The 10,248-nt window shown below is 40.6% G+C and overlaps 2 protein-coding genes across 2 annotated transcripts; one reads left to right on the top strand and one right to left on the bottom strand.

Moving 5' to 3' along the window:
* Positions 1-1,706: 1,706 nt before the first annotated feature.
* LOC139433574 (uncharacterized) lies at positions 1,707-3,800 on the bottom strand. The gene has a single exon (XM_071202637.1). The coding sequence runs from the start codon at positions 3,798-3,800 to the stop codon at positions 1,707-1,709; it is 2,094 nt and encodes a 697-aa protein (XP_071058738.1).
* A 573-nt stretch (positions 3,801-4,373) lies between these two features.
* hspb9l (heat shock protein, alpha-crystallin-related, b9-like) lies at positions 4,374-5,142 on the top strand. Its single transcript, XM_034079576.2, has one exon. It carries the CDS (start codon positions 4,441-4,443, stop codon positions 5,038-5,040), a length of 600 nt encoding a protein of 199 aa, XP_033935467.1. The 5' UTR covers positions 4,374-4,440; the 3' UTR covers positions 5,041-5,142.
* The last annotated feature ends 5,106 nt before the right edge of the window (positions 5,143-10,248 follow it).

Raw genomic sequence — 10,248 nt, 5'->3', positions numbered from 1 at the left:
TCCTAAAGCCTTATTTGGGAGGTTTTCCGGTCAGCTGATCAGAGACCAGGAACTGTGCCGAAGTATTAGTATTTACTTTTATATATACAGTTTATATTACTTACCTGTATACAGTCTGTACTATAGTCTGTGGTACTTAATATACAGTCTATACTTAGTTTTATATATTTACCTTTGGTAGCTATATACACTGTCTATAGCAGCCTATACTTGCCTTAATACATGCAGTAGTACTTAGGCCTACCTTTACATGTTTACCTTTATATAGGCCTAGATAGCAGGCCTACTTGCTGTTTTACGGATAACCAGAGATTAAATGTAAGCTCATGCGTCTTTGTAACTCACTTGTTAATTCCCTGCACTCGTTGCTTTCCAGGCTTGGTTATTGCCTTCAATTTGAAAACAAAAAAATGTAATTTTACAAGTTTCTACAAACCTTAAATCCTTAACTGGTTTAAAATCCGAAATACACACACACTAAGGAGCGCTTCACTGACCCTAATCACGGTGGTTTAAAAACATATTAAATAGTAGTTTCTATCGCTCTATATCTTTCAGATAAGACTTTTAAGACTTAAAGTGTTAAAAAACAAAAGCACCGCTGGAGGATGCGGGCATCGATCCCGCTACTTCTCGCATGCTAAGCGAGCGCTCTACCATTTGAGCTAATCCCCCGATGACGACATTGAAGACACAGTGGAGGAATTTATACCATCTAACAGGCTATTGCGTAAGAAGGATTGAATGTCAGTTGAATACGGAAACTATGTTGGAGACTTTACAGAACAAACTGCTGCTAAACTAAACCGGGAAGCTGACTAATTACAGAACAAACTGCTGTTAAACTAAACCGAGAGGCTGACTAATTACTGGACACACTGCTGCTAAACTAAACCGAGAGGCTGACTAATTACTGGACACACTGCTGTTAAATGAATCAGGAAATAAATACATACATAAATAAATACGGGAATAAACACATTCAAGAATAAATAAATATGGATATAAGTGAATAAATGAATGTATAAATAAATCAAAGTTGAGAATAATACAGAATATACATTATTATAAATCTTAATTATATTTTTCCACATTCACTAACATATATTTTTGTATGTGTTTGTCCGTATGTTAAAGAGGCAGACAGTGTGTATTGTGCTGCTTGTTAAATGTGTTCGTGATCTCACTGCTTTAGTGGAGAAGAGCTTCAAATCAAAGATCTCAACCCTATTGAAATCCCATCCATTACACTCCTGCTCCTGAGCTTTAGGGAGCAGCAAAACCTTTAGCAACACCATTATTGACGCTAATAAACATTTCTATCTGGCTCTTGAGGGCTCTGAAGCGAATGTACTTCTTGCGCCAAATCCATCAATCAAAGTTTATTTAATCAGCCCAATATCACAAATTGTTCTTTTGTCTCAGGGGGCTTTAAGGTTTATACAGAGCATGAATACGCTGCTGTGAGCTTTTAAAATATGTATTGAGGAGAGGAGAGTCCCTGGGTACAACACAAAGCTTCTGAATAAAAGGGGGACTGGTCAGAAGAAGTGAAGTGAAATATTATAGCAACTCAAAGATATTGTTAGAGGTACTTGTTGAAACGTTCAGAGCAATGGAAAGTACAATTGTTATAAATGTTGTCGAATACAAGGCGACCCATCAGAACAACTCTGAGTGAAAAACACAGAAATTAATAAATACATTTAACCGTATCTTGTTATAAACACATTGGGACCATCTTTGGTTTTGGTCATCACCGTCTTCGTTTTGGTCGTCACTATCTTCAATTTAGTCGTCACTATCTTTGTTTTGGTCGTCACTATCTTCGTTTTGGTCGTCACTATCTTCAATTTAGTCGTCACTATCTTTGTTTTGGTCGTCACTATCTTCGTTTTGGTCGTCACTATCTTCGATCTAGTCGTCACTATCTTCGTTTTGGTCGTCACTATCTTCGTTTTGGTCGTCACTATCTTCAATTTAGTCGTCACTATCTTTGTTTTGGTCGTCACTATCTTCGTTTTGGTCGTCACTATCTTCAATTTAGTCGTCACTATCTTCGTTTTGGTCGTCACTATCTTCGTTTTGGTCGTCACTATCTTCGTTTTGGTCGTCACTATCTTCGATCTAGTCGTCACTATCTTCGTTTTGGTCGTCACTATCTTCGTTTTAGTCGTCACTATCTTCGTTTTGGTCGTCACTATCTTTGTTTTGGTCGTCACTATCTTTGTTTTAGTCGTCACTATCTTCGTTTTGGTCGTCACTATCTTCGTTTTGGTCGTCACTATCTTCGATCTAGTCGTCACTATCTTCGTTTTGGTCGTCACTATCTTCGTTTTGGTCGTCACTATCTTCAATTTAGTCGTCACTATCTTTGTTTTGGTCGTCACTATCTTCGTTTTGGTCGTCACTATCTTCAATTTAGTCGTCACTATCTTCGTTTTGGTCGTCACTATCTTCGTTTTGGTCGTCACTATCTTCGTTTTGGTCGTCACTATCTTCGATCTAGTCGTCACTATCTTCGTTTTGGTCGTCACTATCTTCGTTTTAGTCGTCACTATCTTCGTTTTGGTCGTCACTATCTTTGTTTTGGTCGTCACTATCTTTGTTTTAGTCGTCACTATCTTCGTTTTGGTCGTCACTATCTTCGTTTTGGTCGTCACTATCTTCGATCTAGTCGTCACTATCTTCGTTTTGGTCGTCACTATCTTCGTTTTGGTCGTCACTATCTTTGTTTTGGTCGTCACTATCTTTGTTTTGGTCGTCACTATCTTCGTTTTAGTCGTCACTATCTTCGTTTTGGTCGTCACTATCTTCGATCTAGTCGTCACTATCTTCGTTTTGGTCGTCACTATCTTCGTTTTAGTCGTCACTATCTTCGTTTTGGTCGTCACTATCTTCGATCTAGTCGTCACTATCTTCGTTTTGGTCGTCACTATCTTTGTTTTGGTCGTCACTATCTTTGTTTTAGTCGTCACTATCTTCGTTTTAGTCGTCACTATCTTCATTTTGGTCGTCACTATCTTCGATCTAGTCGTCACTATCTTCGATCTAGTCGTCACTATCTTCGTTTTGGTCGTCACTATCTTCGTTTTAGTCGTCACTATCTTCGTTTTGGTCGTCACTATCTTCGATCTAGTCGTCACTATCTTCGTTTTGGTCGTCACTATCTTTGTTTTAGTCGTCACTATCTTCGATCTAGTCGTCACTATCTTCGTTTTGGTCGTCACTATCTTCGATCTAGTCGTCACTATCTTCGTTTTAGTCGTCACTATCTTCGATCTAGTCGTCACTATCTTCGTTTTGGTCGTCACTATCTTCGTTTTGGTCGTCACTATCTTCGTTTTGGTCGTCACTATCTTCGATTTAGTCGTCACTATCTTCGTTTTGGTCGTCACTATCTTCGTTTTGGTCGTCACTATCTTCGTTTTGGTCGTCACTATCTTCGTTTTAGTCGTCACTATCTTCGATTTGGTCGTCACTATCTTCGTTTTGGTCGTCACTATCTTCGTTTTGGTCGTCACTATCTTCGTTTTGGTCGTCACTATCTTCGTTTTAGTCGTCACTATCTTCGATTTAGTCGTCACTATCTTCGTTTTGGTCGTCACTATCTTCGATTTGGTCGTCACTATCTTCGATTTGGTCGTCACTATCTTCGATTTGGTCGTCACTATCTTCGTTTTGGTCGTCACTATCTTCGATTTGGTCGTCACTATCTTCGATTTGGTCGTCACTATCTTCGTTTTGGTCGTCACTATCTTCGATTTAGTCGTCACTATCTTCGATTTAGTCGTCACCATCTTTCTTTCTTGGTTTTTCCACGTGTATTTCACCGTTTAGAGCGGAGGAAAGATCCGATGCCCTTCTTGAGTCTGGGTTTCGTCTCCTGTGAGTAAACTTCGTTAGTATTGACTCATATAGATGCTCATATTGTTTGCAAATGTGTAGTATAGAGCCTCTCTTGTCACAATTTTGTTTTCAATAGTTAATAATTGTAAAGTGACTCATGTTGTGTGTGTGTCATGATGTCCTGCAGCAGAAATAGAACAAAGCTGAGATCCATCGGCATGTGTCGGCAGGCTGCAGAAATACCTGCTGCATTTAGACTGTGACACACACACACACACACACACACACACACACACACACACACACACACACACACACACACACACACACACACACACACACACACACACACACACACACACACACACACACACACACACACACACACACACACACACACACAGATGGAAGGTTCCAGCAGCATTAATGTGTGTGTGTGTGTGTGTGTGTGTGTGTGTGTGTGTGTGTGTGTGTGTGTGTGTGTGTGTGTGTGTGTGTGTATATAAGGCATCGGGCAGCAGTTGTTGGACAGTCTGAAGCTCAGTCTCTCTCTGAATCTTCTTCTGATCTTCCTCAGAAACAGGAAACAGGATGTTGTGTCCCAGCGTTTTCCCGCCGCCGGCCTCCCCCCCCATGCAGTGTTTCCTGGATGCTCATTGGCCAGTTCGCCGCCTGTGGCCCGAGGTTCAGCCGATCTTCTTCCACATGGAGCAGGAGATGCAGCGCCACCTGCAGGAGATGCGTCAGAACATGGAGATCATGGAGCGTCTGCACCAGAGGATCTTCCAGCAGATCGACCACACCTCGCCGTCTGCCGTGTTCCAGCCCATCGTCTTCCAGGAGCTGTGGCGAGACGGCCTCTTCTCTCTGAGTCTGGACACGGCGGCGTTTCACCCCGAGGAGCTGGAGGTCACGCAGGTCGGCAGAAAGCTGAGGGTCAGCGGCCGCTCGGAGAAGAAGACGGACGACGAGAAGGGCTCGTTCTCTTCCTGCTGCCAGGAGTTCAGGCAGGAGCTGGACCTGCCCCATGGCGTCGAACCGGAGGCCGTCAGATGCTCTCTGTCGGGGGGGCGTCTGCAGATCCAGGCTCCCCGGGAGAGAGCAGTGCATGATGGGAAGGAGAGGTTGGTTCCCATCAACGTTCTACCTGCCATCGCGTCTCCAGAGAGCGACTCAGCGGAGAAAAACTGACCCGAGCGACCCGTCCGATAACATATCTTTGTAGTTCCTGATTTACCTGCACTTTCATTTATATCAATAAGATGTTTATAATAAAGTTATTATTCCATGTGAGGTTTGTTTATGTCTGTTACGCTTTGTTCAACTTCACAAACAATGTCAGAAATAATGATATTATATTTTCGAGGTGGCATAATATCATATATATATGATGAGAACAATATTCCTTTTTTAACATTAAAGCACAGAATTAGCACAAAACATCAACAGAGATTGAGACTGAGAGCGACTCAGCGGAGCAAAGTTATACTGTGACTAAAAATCAAATTTTGTCAAAGTTCAAATGAACAATAACTGCTATTTTATTACCTGTTTAACTGAACAGCGGAACATATTTGTCTGAGAAGTTTTTCACCTGTAAAATGAGGGTTTGATTGTGACGATCTCCAAGAGAAGGAAGAACTGAATGTGTAAAATATCATTCAGTTCTCAGTCTCACTGCCTTGAGTACGGAAAGCAACGACTCACTGCTCTGTTAGATTTTTAAAGTATTGATTTTCACAAAACAAACATTAATGTATAATATACATTTCTGTAGTTCAGATAACTCTCTCTGTAGTTCAGATAACTCTCCTCCGTAGTTCAGATAACTCTCTGTAGTTCAGATAACTCTCTCTGTAGTTCAGATAACTCTCTCTGTAGTTCAGATAACTCTCTCTGTAGTTCAGATAACTCTCTCTGTAGTTCAGATCACTCTCTCCGTAGTTCAGATAACTCTCCTCTGTAGTTCAGATAACTCTCTCTGTAGTTCAGATAGCTCTCTCTGTAGTTCAGATAACTCTCTCTGTAGTTCAGATAACTCTCTCTGTAGTTCAGATAACTCTCTCTGTAGTTCAGATAACTCTCCTCTGTAGTTCAGATAACTCTCCTCTGTAGTTCAGATAACTCTCCTCTGTAGTTCAGATAACTCTCTCTGTAGTTCAGATCACTCTCTCTGTAGTTCAGATCACTCTCCTCTGTAGTTCAGATAACTCTCTCTGTAGTTCAGATAACTCTCCTCTGTAGTTCAGATAACTCTCCTCTCTGTAGTTCAGATAACTCTCTCTGTAGTTCAGATAACTCTCCTCTGTAGTTCAGATAACTCTCTCTGTAGTTCAGATAACTCTCTCTGTAGTTCAGATAACTCTCTCTGTAGTTCAGATAACTCTCTCTGTAGTTCAGATAACTCTCCTCTGTAGTTCAGATAACTCTCTCTGTAGTTCAGATAACTCTCTCTGTAGTTCAGATAACTCTCCTCTGTAGTTCAGATAACTCTCCTCTGTAGTTCAGATAACTCTCCTCTCTGTAGTTCAGATAACTCTCTCTGTAGTTCAGATAACTCTCCTCTGTAGTTCAGATAACTCTCTGTAGTTCAGATAACTCTCCTCTGTAGTTCAGATAACTCTCCTCTGTAGTTCAGATAACTCTCTCTGTAGTTCAGATAACTCTCCTCTGTAGTTCAGATAACTCTCTGTAGTTCAGATAACTCTCCTCCGTAGTTCAGATAACTCTCCTCTGTAGTTCAGATCACTCTCTCTGTAGTTCAGATAACTCTCTCTGTAGTTCAGATAACTCTCTCTGTAGTTCAGATAACTCTCTCTGTAGTTCAGATAACTCTCTCTGTAGTTCAGATAACTCTCCTCTGTAGTTCAGATAACTCTCTCTGTAGTTCAGATAACTCTCCTCTGTAGTTCAGATAACTCTCTCTGTAGTTCAGATCACTCTCTCTGTAGTTCAGATAACTCTCTCTGTAGTTCAGATAACTCTCCTCTGTAGTTCAGATAACTCTCCTCTCTGTAGTTCAGATAACTCTCTCTGTAGTTCAGATAACTCTCCTCTGTAGTTCAGATAACTCTCTCTGTAGTTCAGATAACTCTCCTCTGTAGTTCAGATAACTCTCTCTGTAGTTCAGATAACTCTCCTCTGTAGTTCAGATAACTCTCTCTGTAGTTCAGATCACTCTCTCTGTAGTTCAGATAACTCTCCTCTGTAGTTCAGATAACTCTCTCTGTAGTTCAGATAACTCTCTCTGTAGTTCAGATAACTCTCTCTGTAGTTCAGATAACTCTCCTCTGTAGTTCAGATAACTCTCTCTGTAGTTCAGATAACTCTCTCTGTAGTTCAGATAACTCTCCTCTGTAGTTCAGATAACTCTCTCTGTAGTTCAGATAACTCTCCTCTGTAGTTCAGATAACTCTCCTCTGTAGTTCAGATAACTCCCTCTGTAGTTCAGATAACTCTCTCTGTAGTTCAGATAACTCTCCTCTGTAGTTCAGATAACTCTCTCTGTAGTTCAGATAACTCTCCTCTGTAGTTCAGATAACTCTCCTCTGTAGTTCAGATAACTCTCCTCTCTGTAGTTCAGATAACTCTCTCTGTAGTTCAGATAACTCTCCTCTGTAGTTCAGATAACTCTCCTCTGTAGTTCAGATAACTCTCCTCTGTAGTTCAGATAACTCTCTCTGTAGTTCAGATAACTCTCCTCTGTAGTTCAGATAACTCTCTGTAGTTCAGATAACTCTCCTCCGTAGTTCAGATAACTCTCCTCTGTAGTTCAGATCACTCTCTCTGTAGTTCAGATAACTCTCTCTGTAGTTCAGATAACTCTCCTCTGTAGTTCAGATAACTCTCCTCTGTAGTTCAGATAACTCTCCTCTGTAGTTCAGATAACTCTCTCTGTAGTTCAGATAACTCTCTCTGTAGTTCAGATAACTCTCCTCTGTAGTTCAGATCACTCTCTCTGTAGTTCAGATAACTCTCTCTGTAGTTCAGATAACTCTCTCTGTAGTTCAGATAACTCTCTTCTGTAGTTCAGATAACTCTCCTCTGTAGTTCAGATAACTCTCCTCTGTAGTTCAAATAACTTCCTCTGTAGTTCAGATAACTCTCTCTGTAGTTCAGATAACTCTCCTCTGTAGTTCAGATAACTCTCTCTGTAGTTCAGATAACTCTCTCTGTAGTTCAGATAACTCTCCTCTGTAGTTCAGATAACTCTCCTCTGTAGTTCAGATAACTCTCCTCTCTGTAGTTCAGATAACTCTCTCTGTAGTTCAGATAACTCTCCTCTGTAGTTCAGATAACTCTCTCTGTAGTTCAGATAACTCTCCTCTGTAGTTCAGATAACTCTCTCTGTAGTTCAGATAACTCTCTCTGTAGTTCAGATAACTCTCTCTGTAGTTCAGATAACTCTCCTCTGTAGTTCAGATAACTCTCTCTGTAGTTCAGATAACTCTCCTCTGTAGTTCAGATAACTCTCCTCTGTAGTTCAGATAACTCTCTCTGTAGTTCAGATAACTCTCCTCTGTAGTTCAGATAACTCTCTCTGTAGTTCAGATAACTCTCTCTGTAGTTCAGATAACTCTCTCTGTAGTTCAGATAACTCTCCTCTGTAGTTCAGATAACTCTCTCTGTAGTTCAGATAACTCTCTCTGTAGTTCAGATAACTCTCTCTGTAGTTCAGATAACTCTCCTCTGTAGTTCAGATAACTCTCCTCTGTAGTTCAGATAACTCTCCTCTGTAGTTCAGATAACTCTCTCTGTAGTTCAGATAACTCTCCTCTGTAGTTCAGATAACTCTCTCTGTAGTTCAGATAACTCTCCTCTGTAGTTCAGATAACTCTCTCTGTAGTTCAGATAACTCTCCTCTGTAGTTCAGATAACTCTCTCTGTAGTTCAGATAACTCTCTCTGTAGTTCAGATAACTCTCCTCTGTAGTTCAGATAACTCTCTCTGTAGTTCAGATAACTCTCTCTGTAGTTCAGATAACTCTCCTCTGTAGTTCAGATAACTCTCTCTGTAGTTCAGATAACTCTCTCTGTAGTTCAGATAACTCTCTCTGTAGTTCAGATAACTCTCTCTGTAGTTCAGATCACTCTCTCTGTAGTTCAGATAACTCTCTCCGTAGTTCAGATAACTCTCCTCTGTAGTTCAGATAACTCTCTCTGTAGTTCAGATAACTCTCTCTGTAGTTCAGATCACTCTCTCTGTAGTTCAGATAACTCTCTGTAGTTCAGATAACTCTCCTCTGTAGTTCAGATAACTCTCCTCTGTAGTTCAGATCACTCTCCTCTGTAGTTCAGATAACTCTCTCTGTAGTTCAGATAATCTCTCTGTAGTTCAGATAACTCTCCTCTGTAGTTCAGATAACTCTCTGTAGTTCAGATAACTCTCTCTGTAGTTCAGATAACTCTCCTCTGTAGTTCAGATAACTCTCCTCTGTAGTTCAGATAACTCTCTCTGTAGTTCAGATAACTCTCTCTGTAGTTCAGATAACTCTCCTCTGTAGTTCAGATAACTCTCCTCTGTAGTTCAGATAACTCTCCTCTGTAGTTCAAATAACTCCCTCTGTAGTTCAGATAACTCTCTCTGTAGTTCAGATAACTCTCCTCTGTAGTTCAGATAACTCTCTCTGTAGTTCAGATAACTCTCTCTGTAGTTCAGATAACTCTCCTCTGTAGTTCAGATAACTCTCCTCTGTAGTTCAGATAACTCTCCTCTGTAGTTCAGATAACTCTCTCTGTAGTTCAGATAACTCTCCTCTGTAGTTCAGATAACTCTCTCTGTAGTTCAGATAACTCTCCTCTGTAGTTCAGATAACTCTCTCTGTAGTTCAGATAACTCTCTCTGTAGTTCAGATAACTCTCTCTGTAGTTCAGATAACTCTCCTCTGTAGTTCAGATAACTCTCTCTGTAGTTCAGATAACTCTCCTCTGTAGTTCAGATAACTCTCCTCTGTAGTTCAGATAACTCTCTCTGTAGTTCAGATAACTCTCCTCTGTAGTTCAGATAACTCTCTCTGTAGTTCAGATAACTCTCTCTGTAGTTCAGATAACTCTCCTCTGTAGTTCAGATAACTCTCTCTGTAGTTCAGATAACTCTCCTCTGTAGTTCAGATAACTCTCCTCTGTAGTTCAGATAACTCTCTCTGTAGTTCAGATAACTCTCCTCTGTAGTTCAGATAACTCTCTCTGTAGTTCAGATAACTCTCCTCTGTAGTTCAGATAACTCTCTCTGTAGTTCAGATAACTCTCCTCTGTAGTTCAGATAACTCTCTCTGTAGTTCAGATAACTCTCTCTGTAGTTCAGATAACTCTCCTCTGTAGTTCAGATAACTCTCCTCTGTAGTTCAGATAACTCTCTGTAGTTCAGATAACTCTCTCTGTAGTTCAGATAACTCTCTCT

This window comes from Pseudochaenichthys georgianus, unplaced genomic scaffold, assembly GCF_902827115.2.
Source record: "Pseudochaenichthys georgianus unplaced genomic scaffold, fPseGeo1.2 scaffold_654_arrow_ctg1, whole genome shotgun sequence".
NCBI lineage: Eukaryota > Metazoa > Chordata > Actinopteri > Perciformes > Channichthyidae > Pseudochaenichthys > Pseudochaenichthys georgianus.
This window is presented reverse-complemented; position numbering and strand designations above follow the sequence as displayed.